The 19,173-nt window shown below is 41.6% G+C and overlaps 2 protein-coding genes across 6 annotated transcripts in view; one reads left to right on the forward strand and one right to left on the reverse strand.

The window, feature by feature from the left end:
• Window positions 1–571: 571 nt before the first annotated feature.
• On the reverse strand, window positions 572–5,542 carry NUDT2 (nudix hydrolase 2). Of its 2 annotated transcripts, none has more exons than XM_065860814.2 (3): window positions 5,437–5,542; window positions 3,855–4,000; window positions 572–1,479 (listed from the first exon to the last, which is right to left on the reverse strand). In XM_065860814.2, exons 2-3 carry the CDS (start codon window positions 3,973–3,975, stop codon window positions 1,166–1,168), a joined length of 435 nt encoding a protein of 144 aa, XP_065716886.1. In that variant the 5' UTR covers window positions 3,976–4,000; window positions 5,437–5,542; the 3' UTR covers window positions 572–1,165. The 2 variants fall into 2 exon arrangements, with proteins under 2 accessions (XP_065716886.1, XP_071657898.1); XM_071801797.1 differs by lacking the exon at window positions 5,437–5,542 and adding an exon at window positions 5,188–5,428.
• A 117-nt stretch (window positions 5,543–5,659) lies between these two features.
• Window positions 5,660–19,173, forward strand: part of KIF24 (kinesin family member 24) — a 32,310-nt gene continuing 18,796 nt past the window's right edge. Inside the window, exons 1-5 of one of the 4 annotated variants that reach the window (XM_065861603.2) lie at window positions 5,660–5,764; window positions 6,899–7,011; window positions 11,567–12,194; window positions 15,624–15,813; window positions 17,903–18,000. In XM_065861603.2, the coding sequence (XP_065717675.1) occupies window positions 11,581–12,194; window positions 15,624–15,813; window positions 17,903–18,000 (902 nt within the window). In that variant the 5' untranslated portion in view covers window positions 5,660–5,764; window positions 6,899–7,011; window positions 11,567–11,580. Of the gene's footprint in view, window positions 5,765–6,898; window positions 7,012–11,019; window positions 11,098–11,200; window positions 11,286–11,566; window positions 12,195–15,623; window positions 15,814–17,902; window positions 18,001–19,173 lie in introns of those variants that run through there. The other 3 variants (XM_071801793.1, XM_071801794.1, XM_065861604.2) reach the window with 3 other exon arrangements.

Genomic DNA, 19,173 nt, shown 5'->3' on the forward strand with positions numbered 1-19,173 from the left:
ACTGGGGAGCCCAGAACTGCACACAGAACTCCAGATGTGGCCTCACCAGGGCAGGGTAGAGGGGAAGGACAACCTCCCTCGACCTGCTGGTCACACTCTTCTTAATGCACCCCAGCTACCATTGGCCTTCTTGGCCACAAGGGCACATTGCTGGTTGATGGTCAATCTATTGTTGCATTACTAACTGAATATGTGTAACCACAAAGTGCTAACAATCTCAGGTCCCAGCATCAACAACAAAAGAGAGGTCCACAGGAACACTGACACAGGTGAGCGCATCGGTACCACCACAGGCTGCTGCAATCATCCAGCACGAGCATCTACAGCACAGCCCTGGCAGCACATGTGCCCTGTTGCCCACACACTGGTGCAGGCTGCAGCCACAGAAACACAGATGCTATCAGATGGACACAAGATTGCTCATCAGCTTAGATAATTCTGTGCAAAAAATACTATATTAGGCAGATAAATTTCCTTTTCCTAACCCTCTGAATAATGTAAGTCTAAAGTGTTTGTTAAAGAGCAAAAAGGAAAATAAAGTGGCTAAAGAACTTCGAGATCACCATTTAAATACTGTACATCAACCATTTACTAAGACTCTTCGGATGGAAAATGTTTCCATAGCGATGCATTAGTCATGTACATAAATTCATGATACAAACAAACATGACCTGAAATGATTTGAACAGTTATCAGTGGAAGAGATGGGAACAGAACTATTGCTTCCCCATTTGAAATGCAAGGTGTAACTTCTGCAGTAAACACTGTTACTAAAAATCTCCATCTGCTCATTTTCTCAACTCTAGTTCTACATCAGCAAGTCAAGAAATATCAAGTCTCTGATTTTTCAGAAGGATCTCTGGTAATTCAGCACTTTGATTAAAAAAAAAAAAGGAGAAAAGAAACAGGGGACAGAGAAGTCTTTGTTAGCTCTGGGTTTCAATTCAGACATCTCTGGCTCACAGTTCAATTGGACCACACTTTTTTTGCATTGGCTAGGGGAGAAAAAGCACAGCTCTTTGAAAGCTCCAAGTATCTTCATTGAATTTGTATAGATTCAAAAAAGAAATCAACATTTCTACAGCAAAGTAGATCTTCCCCTGGACTAAAAAAAAAAAAAAAAAAAGGTGGTCATGTTTCTTAAAGTTTCCATCATGAAAGCATTTTACTCTTTGGAGCAGAGAAACTGATGCACTTCCTTCAGTGTTGCTTGCATGTCCTCATATTCTGCAAATTTGCAAGCATCCTCTAGCTTCAGCCATTGGAAAGCTTGGTGCTCCTCCGAGAGCCTGATTTCCGCATTACAGTCCTTCATTTCTGCCAGCCAGTAAATGACAGTCTTAGGTTTGCCATGAACAGGATAGTGCAGTTCTTTCTTGTACCCCTCTATGAGGGTGAGCTGGCTGGCCTCAAGACCAGCCTCTTCCTGTGTTTCCCGGAAAGCTGTCTGCAGGTCATCCTCTCCTGGATCCACATGGCCTGTCGAGAAGGTGAAAAAGTTAAGTTTCTGAGAAGGAAACTCAGATTTTGTTCATTCAGTTGACAACTAGGAAACATTGGGAGAGAGATGACAGTACACTGTAGCTGATAACCAAAAGGAAACTGGAGAACAGATTGCTTTTCCAACTCTTATATCTTGGTTTGTCTTTCGTTGCTTTTAGGATCGTTTTTTATCCCACATCTTCTGAAACTCCCAGTGGTCTCTCAGCACTGGACATCTTTTCTTCCCAGTCCTCCTCTGGAGCACCCCGCACCTGTAATGTTCCACCTTAGACCATACCAAGGACTGAGTGCCTCATGAATGCTTTTCCTTTAGCCAGTCAGAGAGGAGATGGCTCATCTGCCTTAGTCCTCTCTCAACCCTTACCTCCCACAGAAGCTTAAGGCTCAATTCTGCAAAATGCTTACTCATGCTGACAACCCAGAAATGATGAGACCAGGCACCGACAAATGCCATTTAAAAGGTTGGTCTCAATTAGGCACTTGGGGTATTTTTATTTCTCATATTCCCCTCTGAAATGTAGCAAGCCTAAAAGCCAGTCCTTTCACCAGCTGCATAATCCTTCTAGGACACATCATTTATTTTACATTGCTCAGAACGAGAGGTGCCATTACAAACAACGGATAAATATAACACATCCACAGCTGTTTGTACTTTTGTTGAGAAATGTCAGATTTGGTTTTCTCATGGAAGCTCCAGACCAGAACATAAATAGAACAAGCCGAGTAAGATCTCAGAAAAGCAACATAGCAGAAGTTGGGAAGCTTCAAGAGGAAAAAAGTTAAGCTTTATTTTGCCCCTAGTATCACTCTGTTTTCTATGCAGCTGGCTGCAAATAGCCATGATTTCATCACAGAGATTAATCCTTCCTCCGAGCACAGGTATCCAAAGCCACCCTTTAGTACGAGAACTGGGATATACAGGAAGCGCATTTTTGCTTTCCCAACAGGTCTCACTCCTTTTATCTGCACATCAGAAGCTTAATGAGGGGTAATTCTGGCCCTCTGCTCCACTCTGGTGAGACCCCGCCTGGAGTCCTGCGTCCAACTCTGGAGTCCCCAGCACAGGACAGACATGGACCTGTTGGAGAGGGGTCAGAGGAGCCACAGAAACGATCCAAGGCCTGGAACCTGATCTAGTTGAAGATATCCATGTTCATTGCAGGGGGGTTGGACTACATGCCCTTTAAAGGTCTATTCTATAATTTTGATTTTGAATGCAAGAGATATATGTCTACAAGTCACTTCACTCCCTCCTGAAATGCCTACAAGTAATTTTAATTCCTTGTCCTTACTGTCTTCCCAGTAAACCTTTCCACACGGGTTTCCGCTCTCATAACAACTAATCATGTCCCAGCACATGTTTTTTAGCTTTCCAGTAGATTGCAAACTCTGCTCCCTTAGGCTTTTGGTGAAGTGGACAAGGCGGGGGGTTGGAAAGTTTTGTTCTTTCCCTTAATAGGAGAATGTAGTTGATACTGTTAGAAGCTTTTTTTCCTATTTGCGAATTCCTGTTTACAAACTGCTCCTGCACTATACTTCAGGAGCACTGCATTTTACAAAACAAGAAGTAAAAACTAGAAGAAGGAAATCTCAGAGGATTAAAAAAAAGTATATAAGAAGATCAACAAGAAACTTTATGAATTTATGTGCTGCGCTTTTCCCACTACGTATCTAAGTAACTTTTCCCTGCAATTATGTACCACCAAACACCATGTGTCTTTACAAAGAAGGTGTTGCTATAACATACATCTTTCGGTAGCAGGCTTGTCTTCTCCTTTGGGATCACACTGATGAAGGAGGACGGCTTGGGTGGAGATGGCTGTCCCTCTTATCTCTGCTACATTAGGTATGTGCTCTTCATCAGCCATGTCCTGAACTTCAATAAACTCCTGCATCTCCTAAGAAAGGTGTTCTAAAGTAAATCATAACCGATTTCAGTTTTCCTTCTAATGTTGTGCTGCACACTGTAACCCTTCTGATTACATGTGGGTCAAACAACCGTGCGCTGGCAACAGTGGCACCTGGCAGAGGGTCAGACCTGGGCAAGAAGGTAACACCTTCTCTCGCTACCTAATTTCAGCTGGCTGCTCCATGTCTGCCAAAAACATCAGAGATCCAAGGAGCAAGACTGTGTGACTCACACCCACACCCAATCAGTTGTGTCTAATAGCTTATACAGCCACAACCTGCAGAGAATTTCAGCCCCACTCTGCTGCACATAAGCAGCTACAGTCAACTGATGAACTGCCCCCCAAACCTGACCTTAGAAGCATTCAGCCAAAGTTGAGTCTGTAATCTCACTCACTCCCGACACAAATGACATACGAGTGTGTTCTCAGGACAAACATCACCTTTGGGTGGGGTCCAGTGGTGGGTCCCGTAGGATGTCTGCAGGAGGAGGTACTCGATACCGTCAGTGACCTTAGACTGCAGCCTCCTGTAGATGATCAAGCCACATGCTCTCACAGCCATGCCCCTCTGTTTACTGCACCGAGAGCTGTGGAAGCGCACAAGGGATCAAATAGAAACAACATACGCATCAAACAGACCAGTCGTATGTAGCCAGGGAACAAATCTCAGAGTGTATTAAAAGTCAGCCGTCCCTTTGCATTTACTACACAATTAAACTGCATCTTATTATCTTTGAATTGTAAAAAAAAAAAAAAAAAAAAAAGAGTTATTCTCTTTAAAGAAAGGAAACAGGAGCCTATATAAAGGCTTTATATAAAAAAAGTTATCAAGACGCGTGAAATATGACCTGCATGACACCGTTGCTGATACATTAGAAACAAGGGAGGAAATAGATAGATACCATAGAAATAGATACCATAGGGAGGAAAAAAATGACATATCAAAAGGAAAGCCACCAGTGAACACCCTGAAGCTCTTCCACTGCAAAAATCCACAGGCTCTGTGTAAAGATAATACCTCGACATTACCAGAAGCAGCATGAGGAAACAATTGCCCAAGACAGATCTCTTGCAGCAAATAACTCCTCAAGATGCCAGTGGCAGCACTGAGAAAACGAATGGCAAAGTACAGGCTCTCTGTGGTCTGGGTGAGACTTTAAACTGTTACACAAAAATAAAAGCTTTTTGGCATACACATTAAGCATGAATTTGATGTAAACAGAAAGAAACACACAGAATCACAGAATGTTAGGGATTGCAAGGGACCTCAAAAGATCATCTAGTCCAAATGAGTTATATACCTCAAGTGAGGTATATTGTAATCAACAAACTACACAGCCAGGATAGTTACTCCTACACAGAAAAAAAAAGAAGACATAAATATGAAAAATCCATTTTAAAAATCCAGCAGTTTTCAGTTCCAGGCAGAGCTTTGCATTTTGACAGAACTGAACGTTTCAGAAAGTAATGCATTTACACAACACTTTGCCCCTGGAACGCCCAGTGAGGCACCACGACATCTCCGGTTTCCAAACTGGGTACCAGCAGCACAGATCCGCTCACCGCCAAGGTGGTGGTGAAGCCCCGGGGTGGTTCACCCCCTTTAGCCCCCTGTTTTCTGATCAGCCCCACCAAACACAACCCACACCGCGCAGCCCCAAGCAGCGCAGGCGCCGAGCAGCGGGTCCGGAGCCGAGCGGCGGGGGACCAGCACCCCCTCACGTGCGCTCCGGGAAACGCCGCGCCCGGACGCCCGGAGCCCAGCAGGACAAACCTTTCCGAGCGCCGCCAAGCAAGTGACCCCGCTGCCAGGCCCCGTGAGGCCCGCTCCGGGCTGCTAGGCCGCTCCCAGCGGGGAGGGCCCCCCGGCAGCCAGCTAGGCCGGCGGGACCAGGCCTGGCGGCCCAGGGCAGAGCCCCTCTGGCCGTTGCCATGGCAACGCGAGGCTCCAAGCCCGCTGGGACACCGGGGGAACCGGACACAAACACCCAAATCCGCGGCCACCATCGACCCCCGCCCTCACCTTCAGTTCCGGTCCCGGGTCTAGGCGTGGCGTGGCAGAAGACTGATGGCAAGCTCAACCAATCACAAAGACACAAGCGCTGGCGCTAGCTCCTGCCTTCTCGTTCCATCCTCGCCCCCCCTCCCGCCTTTCTCTAGGCTCCGCCCCCTCCGGCCGAGAAGACCTCGGATTGGCTTATCCCCGCCGGGTCACGCCCCATCCGCTCTTCTCCCTCGTCCTATTCGCCAGCTGTGGGGGTGCGCGGCTGCGCGCGAGTGTTTGAAGCGGGAAAAGCGTTGTTGCTATGGAGACGCGGCCTAATCGCCTCTGGCGGGCGGTGCCGCGGCCGGTAAGTGGCTGCGGGGGCCGCGGGGGGTAAGGCCGCGGCAGCTGGTGGGTGAGGAGGGGCCGGGTGGAGGTGGAGGGAACGGCCGCGCCAAGGGAGGGGGGGAGTTTCCCGGGCACCATCACCTTCCCCGGACGGTGGGGCAGCGCCGCGGCTTCTCTGAGCCCCATCCCACTGCGGGGCCCGAGCTGCCTGCTGGGCCGCCCGCTCCTTCGGGCCCTGAGGTGTGCGGGGGAAAGCCGGGCGGAAGCAGCGTGGAGAGGGGGTGATGGTGGCGGGAGGGGCCCGGCAGCTGCCTGGGTGAGCGGCCCCTGCGCCCGGGGGTGGAAGCTGTAAAGTTGCTCAGCCTGGGACTGAATTAACTGAGGGAAGCTGTAAATCCCTATGGGGCTAAACTCAGTAACTACGCCCCCCCACTCAGTCACACAGTGTAATTCCAGATGCACAGCAGTTTGTTTTGATACAATTATAAAATAAATACCGAAAGCCATTTGGTAAATGTTGCTGGCAAGAGGAGTTCCTGCACAATTTTCAAATAATCAGTATCCCAATATAACTCGTGGGTTATCTTCTCAGCGTGTGGCTGAACATTAGGCACATCCCGTTTCCATGCAGCTGTTGTTTTAAGCAGTTGTTGGGGATCAGCTGTAGGATGGAGTCTCTTCTTCTGAGGTCACAAGACTATACTTAGTATGAAGGGATGATTATAAAAAACAGCAGTCTCTTGCCAATTGAAAAATACTTTATCAGAAAACAAAATAAAACCACAGAGTTTAGTTGTTTTTACATCTGTTTCAAAGAGCAATGAAATGAATTGTAGTTTTAGTAAACCAACTCAGTATTAGCTATGTCAAAAGCAAAGGAAGTGGGAGTGTCGGTGACCTGCATCGTGGTCCAACTGCAAAAGCCTTGTCGGTTAACATTAAAAGTATTCCCTCCTCTCCAATTACTTTTACTGTGCAGAAACTATAAGTGGTTATCTGCTGCTAGTATTTGGCTTTGTTCCTCATATCTTGAAAACCAGCTTGTTCCAATGAGCAACAGAATCCCTTGATGTCACAAAGGGACCTGCTGCAACATCAGTTTTGTAGATGCCTACCTACTGCATGAAACTAAAATTATGAACCTGTTTTGCAGTACAGATTATGTCTTCCTACGGAGCCTGTGTTTATAGAACTGCAACTGCACCCTGATCCTGTTCTTCACAGAAATACCCTAGTTTCCAAGGAATGGGGTCAGAATAATTAAAGGTAAACTATTTTGTGTGTTGCTCCGGGAAAGTAAATTAGCCATTAATTTCTGGAGGGCTAAAGCAGATTTGGCTTTAGATCACAGTTTAGAAAGGGCTTAATGTTCAGATGAACGTGAAATAAAGATAGATGGCTGGTGATGGGAGTGAGTAAGTTCCCCTTTTCTCTGTCACGTGATTGCCAGACTGGCTTTGTTATGATGTTCTGCTTCTGTACCTCAAAACCCAGCAAACACTTTGGCACAGACAGAGCCTGTACTGAAGCCTTGTTTGGGGTAATGTGGTTATCAAGAATGAATGCAATACTCTGCTATAGCTGTGGTCAGGAAAGGAAACATACTTACCTGCTACATGCGTTTACAAATTTTATAAGTTGTTAACTTTTGTTTTGATAAACTAAAGCAAAATCATCTAAGTAACACAAAGTGATAGGCAGGAAAACAAGGTGCTGTTTAGGTTTTGTATGCTGATTAACAATTACTACATTTATTGGATGCCCTTGAAAATTGTTCCTAATCAAATTGTTTAATCATCAGACCAGAGTTTAGGATTCAGAATGATTATATTATTTGCAGGATTAAATGTATAGTTGCATTACTTTGCATTTGCAGGAGTGCCATATAAGGTTTCTTCACTTTACCATGACTTAATTTTCCTAGTTTAAAATATGGATACAGTGATGCTTGTGTCATGGTGGTGACACTCAGGGCTGTCAGTTGAGGTCAGGTAAAATTGTCGGATAAATATGAATGAGATACAGCGGGATAAGAGGGCATGTGAGTGTTATTCAAGTGAACAGTGCACTGAGATCTTTAATATATCAGAGGTTAATAAGGATCAAGATATAGTGGTCTAAGACTGCTTTATTCTTAAAATAGTCTATGTAGGGATTTTATGTGATTTATTTAATGCACAGTGCTTCACGCTTGCTGAGTATCTTTGAAGGCCAGCCTTTTCTGTGCTTTGAAATGTGCATTGAGAATGAAAACATCTGTGTGCAAGGTAATTAATAATTAAAAGCATTTTAAAATGGAGGATCAGCTGCTAGTGAATAATTTTGTGGTAAGTTGATTTCCTTTGGAATTGATAAAATGTAACCACTCGTTTCTACAATTTACACCTGACTTTTCTTTTTTCCCCCAGCTTTATGACCTTCAAAAAAACCTTTATTGCTGAGACAGAGGAGTTCTCTGATGACGAGCTGTTATCATATTCTGTGCTTTGAGTTGGTCCCTTTATATAAAATTCTAATGCTTTTTTACAATAACTATTTATCCATTACCAGCATTTGACAGCCTTCTAAGATATTTGTAGAACTTCTTTGCCTGAGAAATAAGTTGTAGAGGACTCAGGTTTGCCACATAAATATGATAGGCTGACCAGTCCCTTGCTCAGACATATCGCATGTCCCAGCAGTAAGGAGTATCACCATTAAGAGTTTCTCCCTCCCTGATAGATTGTGTGTTGGTAAGTAATGATGCTCTGGACGCTGTTGACTTCACTGTTTCACTGACCAGCTTCAGCAACTTCCTGTCAGAAGAAAAGCAGGTCCCTTGTGTGAGAGAGAATTCAAAATTTTGGTGAAGCTGAATCTTCCGTCAGCTAAAGTGAGAAGGACAACCACTGAACAGTGAAGAATTACAAGCTGTGTTGTAACAGAGATTGAGTGAAAAGTTGTTCTTAAGCCTGAGACTATCTCACCTTATAACTAGGTGCTCATGGAGAATTATACCTCCATACTGACCCACTTCTTTCTCAAAATATATAGCTGACTGTTTTAAGAAGTAATAGACTTTTATCTCAGTCCTCTTTTCAGTGAAGCCACCTATAACTTTGCAGGGAACAAGACCTGGGCTTTAGTATGAAACTGTCACACTGAAGAATGTGATATTTTTCTGGCCCAGGGACACAGTGTTCTAATAAATGAACAAACAAAACTAGATCCTGACAGTAGCCGAGGGAATGCTGGCTGTTATTTATTGTAAAAAGACTAAAAGTCTTCTCTTTTTTTTTTTTTACCAGAAGATGGCATTATAATTAACAGTTTAGGATTCTTGAAAACCTACCAATACTGCCCTTATTTCTTTACAAAGCCAGTTTATTTTGAAGAATTATGTATCTGTTTTAGAAGCAGTGTCTTCAGACACAACTCTACAGTGTTGGACAAATTGAAGTATTCTTCTAGTGAGAAGAAATGCGCTTCTTTCTTGTAGAGCATCGCCAATTAAAAGGACAGAAGGGTTTCACTGACAAGTTCAATTTTGCCTGAACCAGACCAAATATTTTAGAGAGTTGTCTACTCTTGAGTTTTAAAGCTATCAGAGATCCTGACAATTGCTTAACTTTTTCCACAGTGAATTAAATTGTTACTCCTTTATTAGTCAATGTTCAATTCTGATACATTGTGAAATTGCTGCTCCATGGGTGGAGAGACACTGGAGTTACGTCCTGAAACCACTTAGATCCAGTAAGATTTATTATATCTGGATAAGCAGAAGCAGTTAATTACTTCCCCACTCCAGCTCTCATTAAGAAGCCATTTAGTTGCTTTCACATGGCACAGAGCCTTAGCCGATAAGCCATGCAGAGCTGCTTACGTCTCAGTACTAACCTTCTCATAGTTCTGCATACCTGTGCACTTGGACTGCTGCTCTTGTTTCTGGAAGTGTGTCTATTTTATTTTCCTTTTTATGCTTGCTTTCTCCTGTGTTCAACATTATAATTCAAACAGCAGTTACCACTGAGTTCTTGCACTGGTCTTTGGCCACTCTGTATTTAAATTAAGCATATATAAAGATGTAGGTGTAATCTATCAAACAGTGAGAATAAATAACATAAATTTGTTGGATTGTTTTAATCTTTAACAGATTCTCAGTACTTCGAGACTGGTGTCTCAGCTCTGTCTTCTAGCTGCTCATTTCATCAAACAGAAGTTCTCCATGGCAGTGCATACAGACAGTTACACAGGAAATGTACTGGTTTTATATTTTAATCTACCTTTTGTAAAATAGGCATTTTTTCAAATTGTAACCTTCCTTAAATGAAGTCTGAAGTTCCTGTGGAATTTTATCCATTAGAGAAGTTGGCAAATGATGAATTCCTGTGAAAACCCTGGTACATATGTCATAGTTGGCCTCTCTGATCTTTCGGTTTGCTGTCATCTCTGTTAATTTTGATTTCCCCCTCCCAGTATCTAGTAATAACAGCAGTGGCTCTGGTGTTACTTTGATTCAGAACTGCATTACATACACATTGAATAAGTTAGCCAACATACCAATGTTTCTGTCTTGAAGCTTTTTACTGCTGAATCTTGTAATTTTATTATGGCTAGTTACTGTCTACAGTTTAGACTCTAGTTTCTACATAATTTTAGATGTCCTCTGCTGGACTTTTTGGTCTCTCTAATATCTTATACAATCAGCACTGTAATCTTTTTTATTATTATTACAACATAATGTCCTAATTAATTTTAATTATATGGAATCAAATTTTGGGGTCATATTTGGTGAACTTATTTTCTTATATAATGTTGTTGTAGAGATGCTTGACAATCCTGTCAAAGTGCTAACGCTGAGTTACAGGGGGAGGAACTAAGTCTTAAATAACTTGATTTTGTGGAATGTTATTATCATCTCCAAACATGAGTAGGAGCTGTATTTGCTAAGGTCCTAAACTGAATAAAGATATAAGAAAGCACTGGGCAACAGATACTTGAAGTGCTATCATTTTTCCATTTTATGGAACAAGTAAAAATATCTGCAGATATTAATCCATCTGGATACAGACAGCTGCACAATGCATTGCCAGGGAGACATGAATGAAGGAGTTGAGGGTTTTTTGGCATACCTTTCAGTGATGCATGTTGCTTTTTCGGGTTTCCCAAGAATGCAAGTATGGCGTTCCAGTAGCATATATAGATTTAGAGAAACTCTGTGTTTCAGATTTCACAGAATGGTTTGGCTATTCTGTCAAGGATATCTAGAAATGCTCACAAGATTAATGACATACAAGAGAAAGTTACACAACAAAAATACAACTTTGCTGTAGTTCACCCATAAGATGAAAGGCCTTAACTATTCAGCTTGAGGTGAGGACAAATGCAATTTCTTCTCCTTTGGTTGGTTAACCAGGGATAGCCGAACCATGTTAGACCACGTGCCCTGATATTAAACTGAGGGTCTAAAATTAGGCATTTTACATTCTGTAGCTTGAGGACAGGGTTTCAGTAGCTGTGGCATTCATCGAGTAGACATCAGGCGTGTAGGAACTGCAGCAGTAAGTAACACTGCATTGTGCATTTCTTTCACATTGTTGCATATTGTCTATGGTTTTAAAATACAGTTTCATAGATGGATACTTGTTTCTTGTTTAGATTATTGCTATTGCTATATTCTGTAGTGTTTGGCAGTCTAGTGTATTGTAAACTTGGAATTTAACCAGCTACTATCCTAGCTGCAGGTAATAGCATCTGGAAATGTGTAGTTTCTTCATTAGTAACTTTGTCAGATGTGACGTTTCATACAATTCTAATATTTATTTTGTTTCATATCTTGTAGACTTGAGCTTGAAGATGGCATCATGCCTTTACGAATGCCTTTGTGAGGCAGAACTTGAAAAATACTATCCTCATTTTGCTGCCTTTGGTCTTCAGAAGATTGATGAGCTTGCCAAAGTTTCCATGAAAGATTATACCAAACTAGGGGTCCATGACATGAATGACCGCAAACGACTCTTTCAGCTCATTAGAATAATCAAAATTATGCAAGAAGAAGATGTTGCAGGCTTAAGCAAGCAAGATTTTCAACCAAGTGACCTTTTCATTCAGCCTCAGGTGACCAGATCAGGGCCCCGTAGACAGCTGCGTTTTGAGTCCTTCTTTGAAGAAAATGATTCAACAGTTAAAGACTTTGAATCTCAGTCATGTAGTTCGCCTGATTTCAGTGCCAATGAGGAAAAGAACAGTGGAGGCGAAATGTTGGGACATATTCAACCACATGATTCGGAGCTGATCAGTTTAACTAGACAAGATCTAAATACTCCTGCGACATGCACAAGAAAGGACTTGAGCTGTCCAACAGTTTCTGATGGTATTGCGTCTCTCCTGGGGGATTCTGAAGCTCCCATCATACAAAGAATAACTCATATTTCAGGGTATAATTATGGACTACCTCGTTCCTGTGTCAGGTAAGAATCAGTCACTTCTATTTTACTATATTTCAAGTTAGTAATAATTAATTATTTCTTCATTATGGAAGAGAATCTTCTTCATCACCTCCAAATAAGTAATCCTACCACTACAGAACAATGCAAGAGCTTATAAACGAGAGAGATATTAATAAGCATTTGTGACTCTCCAAGTTTGGTAGAAGGAATCAGCTGAATTTCACCATCTGGTACTCACTACAGTTGTCTAAGAATAGTTGTTATTGTCTTTCAGGCTTTGTTCTCTTGGTGTTTCGGCCAATCTTTCTCTTTTTGTTTCCATGAGACTATCTTACAAAACATTATTTTTCCCAAAATATGGCATCACCTGTTGATAAGTTTGTCAAGTTCTTTCCAGTACAAAGGATAAGTGCTATGATGGCCATATCTGTTTATAAAGAAATTTCTGAACTAGAGCTTTAAAAAGAAACAGAATTAATGTAACTGGGATGGGATACAGACGCAGTGGTGAGAGAGATGCCTTGCAGCTTCTCCCCAATCACATGATCTGAAACTTTTGTACTTTTCCCAGTGTTCCGTAACAGAGAGGCTATGGTTATCCTCAACCACTGGTAAATCTACCCTGGCAACATTTCTAAAGCACAAAATATTTTTTTCCCTATTTAGCAGGCAGGACACGTACCCCTTTGCACAGATACTACCAGCATCTAGCTTGTTGCCATGCAGTCATGGCAATTTCGTTTTAAAATGCTGTGAAGAGAGGTAGCTGCATGAGGCTGGGCCTTGGTCTGGAAAGGCTGTGGTGAAAGATTTGGCACGTGGGAGGGTCCACGGGAGTTACAATTCTCCTTGAGCATGCATGAAGCGCAGAGGGATAGGTGCTGTTGCTGCTGTGGAAAAGTACTAAGGTGACAGTAGTAAGAACACTTCATCTGTGAAATGAAAGACCGTTTATAACTCCCCTTTGCTGTGGTGGAAAGTAAGAAATGATAAAATATAACCTAATGGCTTAGCTAGAGAAGTTTAAGATTTTTATTCCTGTGGTAGAGCCATTTTCTCCATTGTTCTCGCCATCTTCCCTTGTTCTTCACTACTTTTTCTGAGCACATTCTCTGTGCCTGGCATTAGTTCATCCTGTGGGCTTTCTGCATCCTCATCCTGACATACTTGAGTTTCTCTGGCTCCTGTTTTGACTGCACAGTACGTGTTGTTCATTCCAGGTTTGGGCCAGCCTGCTGACATTTGGGTTTGTGATTCCTGTTTTGCAGGCACTTAACTCCTTCACTGAATCCGTCCATTCACGTCACCTTGTGATCTGACCACTGCGAAAGCTAATCTAGTCTCATCTATGAGAAACACTGGGAAACAGTGGCATGATTTCAAGTGGCAGAAAGAAAAAGAGCTCTCTTAATATGTTTAAATATATTTTGCACTTGCCCAGAGCAAATGGCTTAATTCTGACAGTAGCAGTGCATAGTGATTCTTCTGACCTATTGTCTAACTGAGTTTCTAATGGACTGTGTAGAGATTGTTGTTGTGTTTGGTTTTTTTTTTCAGTAAGAAAAAATGCATCTTCTATCTAAAAAAAGTTAACAGAAAATCTAAACTTCAAGGTCAGCATATAGAATCAAAATGCATTATTTTCCCTTACAGAATATATTCAATGTGCCTCTCTGCTAGAAAGAATTTGTGCCTTTTCTCTCGTAAACTGTGTCCGAGTCTTCAGTTTTACCGTTCTCCAACTCTTGCAATCATTCTTTCCTCCTTCAAGCTCTTAGAACACAGCAGGAGCTTTCTGTAGGTCACAAGTTCCAGCCTCTGACATGAGAATTAGACTTCAGAGCCTCTGATCATTTGTTGGACAACATTTGGTGCCTAGTGATATCCATAAGCTCGCAGTAGCTTATGAAGCATCTTATTTCAGGTATCATTGCCTTTCTTTTCAGAGGAAAGAATTTTCCATCTAAATGCAGGACCAGTACTAAAATTAAAGGACTCCTGTTACAAGTAAAGATTACTCATGTGTAGTCTTTGAAGACCACTTCTTAAGATTTATATCTGCATGTCATGTGCTTCTAGAGAATCATGCAGCACAACAGCAATGATACTACAAGCTTGTACTTGTAATGAGAGGTTGAGTAATTTGTGGGTTTAGTTTTACTTTACTAGACAACTAGTATATGTTAGTTTTCAGTTGCTATATTAGGAGATTTTGGAAGAGCATTTGCATAGCAGAAACACTACTTTTAGTCATGTCAAAGCTTGATTAATTTTTTTTTTTTCTCACAAATTGACATTCAAATCCAGGCTGAAAATCATTACTCATTTGGCCGAACACAGTTTTAAAAAGGGAAAGGCAGGATGAATACATTTTGGTTGAATTCAAGCATATTCTGTATGCTGCATCACAGAATGCTTTACACAGCACTTCGGTCAATGAAACATGAAATGACCTCATGTTTCTGAGGTGTTTAGAAGGGAACTGAAGTAGGCTTGCCAAAACATCAGAGCACAACTTTGCCACTTGGCTGAAACCACGTAGTCTTTTACGATAATAGAAAGAAATTGGTTACAAGACCAAGGGGGAAACAATGAGATAAATCTTTCCAGTTTCCTTTGTGCTGAATAGGAGCATGGTGACACTGTCTTGTTACCCACTTTGTATCATTTACTTGCAACCTGTTTGACAGCCTATAATAGGAGGAATGAAAATCTGGAGACTTCATCATGGCCTTTCAGTACATAAAAGAGGCCTATAAGAAAGATGGGGACAGACTTCTTGGCAGGGCCTGTAGCAACAGGACAAGGGATGATGGTTTTAAACTGAAAGAGGGTAGATTCAGACTAGATACAAAGAAGATATTTTCTACCATGAGCGTGGTGACACACCAGCCCAGGTTGCCCAGAGAGGTGGTTGATGCCCCATCCCTGGAGACATTCAAGGCCAGGCTGGATGGGGCCCTGAGCAACCTGATCTAGTTGCAGATGTCCCTGCTCATTGCAGGGGAGTTGAACTAGATGAGCTTTGAAAGTCCCTTCCAAACCAAACTATTCTGTGAAAGTCAGTATAAGAGGAAAAGCAACTAAGTATTATATACTCTCCTTTTCAAGATCTGTTCATCCTTTAATCTGTATGTAATTAGGTGATTAATCATGACTGTGAATAATTTCAGCAAGATTAAATTTTTTTAAGTTAACTTGCATATTACGCCAGCTTCAATCACATGCTTGTGGACAACTGAAAGTATGCCAGTCCAGCAACTAGTGCACAAAAGTCATGAGTCTAAACCTCACCATGTAACAATGAGAGGTGATGTGCAGGTGTTTTTAGTAAGCCATTAAAGACAGAAACATTTCTCTGATAAAGCTAACAAACTAAGTCACATTTACGCATATTCTAGATTCTGTAGTAACTTGATTCTAAAATGCAAAACTACACTGTTGTTGCAGACCCAGTACTTCTGAGAAAGACACTCCCTGGACAGAGAGTGAAAAAATCAGAGTATGTGTCCGAAAACGTCCTCTAGGCCTGAGAGAGGAGCGACGTGGAGAGGTTAACATCATCACAGTGAAAGATAAAGAAACCCTACTTCTTCATGAGAAGAAAGAGGCAGTTGATCTTACCCAATATATTTTACAGGTAACGTGTTGTGTTTATAGGCCAGTCACTTGCATGATGGGGTAAAATAAATTGTACTTGGAGTTTCAACAAAGGGAAACAGAAAAGCGCTGTCAGCATTTCTTGCACTGAAAGAGGCGGTGGGCTCTTCTATGAGCTCTGCATAAGTATATTTGAATTACTTCTGACTTACACCAGCCTGTGGCAGAAAACTCTTGCCCAGGATGTTAAGCCTCAAAAGCATGTCTCTTGAAGTGTTCTTTGCATGTGGCAAAATATTAATAAAACTGTCTGCTACATGCCATTGCTGCAGGAGCATTGCCTGCTGCAGAGTCTCCTGATAGCTTTCCAGGGTGCTTCAGTGAGGAGTTCCTTTTTTGCTATTCCAGCACTGTAGGTCTGTTTCAAAGAATCGTATAGACCCTTACCCCCTCCCTTCTTTTGTTCTTAAATGCTTTTGAAAATTAAGTTCCCTTTTGGTCTTTGTTTCTTAATCCCAAATACCTTGTGCTGTCATAGTTCAAATTCTCACTTTTGACTGACAGCACCAGGAAGAGAACTGATTTCTAGAGAGCAGCAAGCCATTCTCACTCTACTGGGTGTTATTTTTACAGTCTGGGTCATAGGAACAACTGTTCGGAGTATCTAGTGAAAATTCAGTTCATCTCTCTCAGGCCCAGTTAATGTACCACCTTTTACAGTGCAACATGTGCAGCAGTTCCACCCTACTCCCTCCCATCTGATGACCTATATTTGGCATTTATGCAGTGCTTATCGCTTTAGTATCTCAGTGCTGAAATAACCAGCAATTAATTTTGTTATGTCAGTACAGACAAAAGAAATTTTGCTGTCAGTTAATACAGTTCAAAGAAAAGTATGCCATGGCAAAGGCTGTGTCTGTTCTATAGGACTCAGGAGACCTTTTCTGCTTCCAAGTCTGGCTACTCACCCTCCTTCCACTTCTAGTTCCTATAGAAAGGACAGCAAGGGGTACAGAGCAACGGGGAGTTGGTGGGGCACATTCCAGCTCCACAGCCAGGGAACCCAAATTGCAGGCCCATCACATAGCACTTCTGCCCTATGAGATCAGTGTAGCTGCTGAGACTCCCAGGTTTAATCTGCCTGTGCACTGATGTGGTTGGTTTGTGCATCACTGAAATGATTCAGTCCTAGAGATCTACCACCTTATTTACACTGCAGTGACTTTATTAGCAGCGGTGTCAAACTCATTTTCACCAGGGGACACATCAGCCTCATGGTTGCGTTCAAGGGGCTGAATGTAATGCAGTAACTACATTACGTAGTTACATTTATACAGTTCTAAAATTATGTTTGGCCCTTTGAAGTCACCTGCAAGGCTGACGTGGCCTCTGGTGAAAATGAGCTTGACTCCCCTGTGTAAGAGTATAATGTTGGATACCAGTCCATGGAGGCTCTTTTGAAAATGCAACGTTTGTGACTGTCCCTATACACACTATTCTTACCCTAGAAGGAGCCCATAATGACTTCTGTTGCAGTGTTTCCACAGACCCTGCTGCTTTTGGTCAGATCTGGAGTGTGGGAAGTTTTGGGTTTTCTTGCCCCTTCTGAGATAATACAATCCACCTTTGCTTAGGAATAGTTTCTGTCTTCTCTGGCACAAAAAGTTTTAAAGTCTGCTGAACAGAAAAAATAACAACCGAGGACTAATTTTGACTGAGTCAAGAGTTGACTCTGAGTTCATTTTACTGTTACAGTGTTACTGTACATCTGTAGGCTGATTCATTTCAGGAATAGATGAGGGTTTTCTCTAATTAGCATATTAGCATTTTTCTTCTTATTTTATTATTTTCTTGTCAGAAGGCTGTGGCATGTTCTGTTTCAGAATGATGAGAAATTACGGCATCTGTCCTTCCTTTTTTTTCCCCTACCCACAGTCTCTCAATTAGTTGTAATGATGTGTTGCTGCATATGTCATGCTGCATGCTAAATGTGCTAGATCACTTTGTACCTGATCCATAACCATAGGAAGTCACTGGAAAGACTTTGTTATTTAAATTTACCTTTGAATGGGCATGAAGAGGAAGTGAACCACATTCATTTTCATTTAAAAATCATGTTTATTTTTCAGCATGTTTTTTATTTTGATGAAGTCTTTGGGGAGTCATGTACCAATCAGGATGTATATATGAAGACAGCTCATCCTCTCATTCAGCATATTTTTAACGGGTAGGGCATCAGTGCTTACATTTGTTATTTTTTGCCTTCTTGTTTACCATTTTCATAAATTGTTTTCATTTTCTTTTTATGCTTTTTGTGTTTTGAAAAATATGTTCATTTCACCTTTGCCACATACTTTCCCTCTCTTAGAATGTCTTTGGTTGCAATTTTGACAAAATAAATCAGGGAAAACTTTCTTCACATTTGATGGGAAATCTAAATCACAGAAAAAGTTAAAATTGAACCTCAGATGCAATAAAGAGACACCATGGCTAGCCTAGAATGAAAAAAATGTGTGTCAGGATTTCTGAAGTCTCATCTTCACTCTAGCAAAAGCTTCTGTGTGCATTAGCACACTCATCTATAGAGGAATAATATTGCCCCTTTAATGAGACTGCTGTAAGACATTTTTGCATGTATTTGTACAGTTCACAGGGCAATAGAAATTAATAGTCTTGTAATTTATTTTTATTTTATTTATTTATATTTGCTTAGATGTTTAATCACAGTTACATAGTTCCTGATTAATGGGAAACTGATGATGGTTTACATGAGTGGTCTTATTTTCACTCAAAGTAACAAGTTGGAATATAATTGCATTTTTGAAGGAATAGATTACATATCCATGCTGAAAATGAACAACATGGAGCATTCTGTTACTGAAAATCTGCAAACATGATCAGCAGAGACAGGAAGTGTCTTGCTCTTGAGAAACAGAAAGCGAAAAAGGAGAATGAGGCTTGTAGCTTGCCTACATGATCACTAAAAGCACAGGTCATATTACAGCTAATCCAGTAGTGACGCTAAATGAGATGCCACTGTTTTTTCTCAGCTTTTCCTAACTTTTCTGTCCCTTCTGCTTCATTCCCTTCACTGGCATTGGTCTAATCTGACACCACAGTAGGGTAATTCTGCAATGTAAACTGGCAAGAAAATGTTCCCACATCCCTACATTTTTACCCATTCCTCTGCCAGGGTACTGAGCTGGCTAAAATGTCTTTTTTTTTAAGGTAAGGGAGAATAAATAATTTGTTCTGTAGTTATTTTTTCTCTGATTTGGTTCCTTGAATCTGTTCACATATTACTTGTGGGTTCAGTGCTTGTTTAAAAGCAAGAATGGGGAAAGGAAAAGCAGGCACTCAGTAACCTCAGTTTACATGGGCTTGAAGGGCAGTGGAGCTG

Source organism: Patagioenas fasciata, chromosome Z, assembly GCF_037038585.1.
Source record: "Patagioenas fasciata isolate bPatFas1 chromosome Z, bPatFas1.hap1, whole genome shotgun sequence".
NCBI classification, from domain to species: domain Eukaryota; kingdom Metazoa; phylum Chordata; class Aves; order Columbiformes; family Columbidae; genus Patagioenas; species Patagioenas fasciata.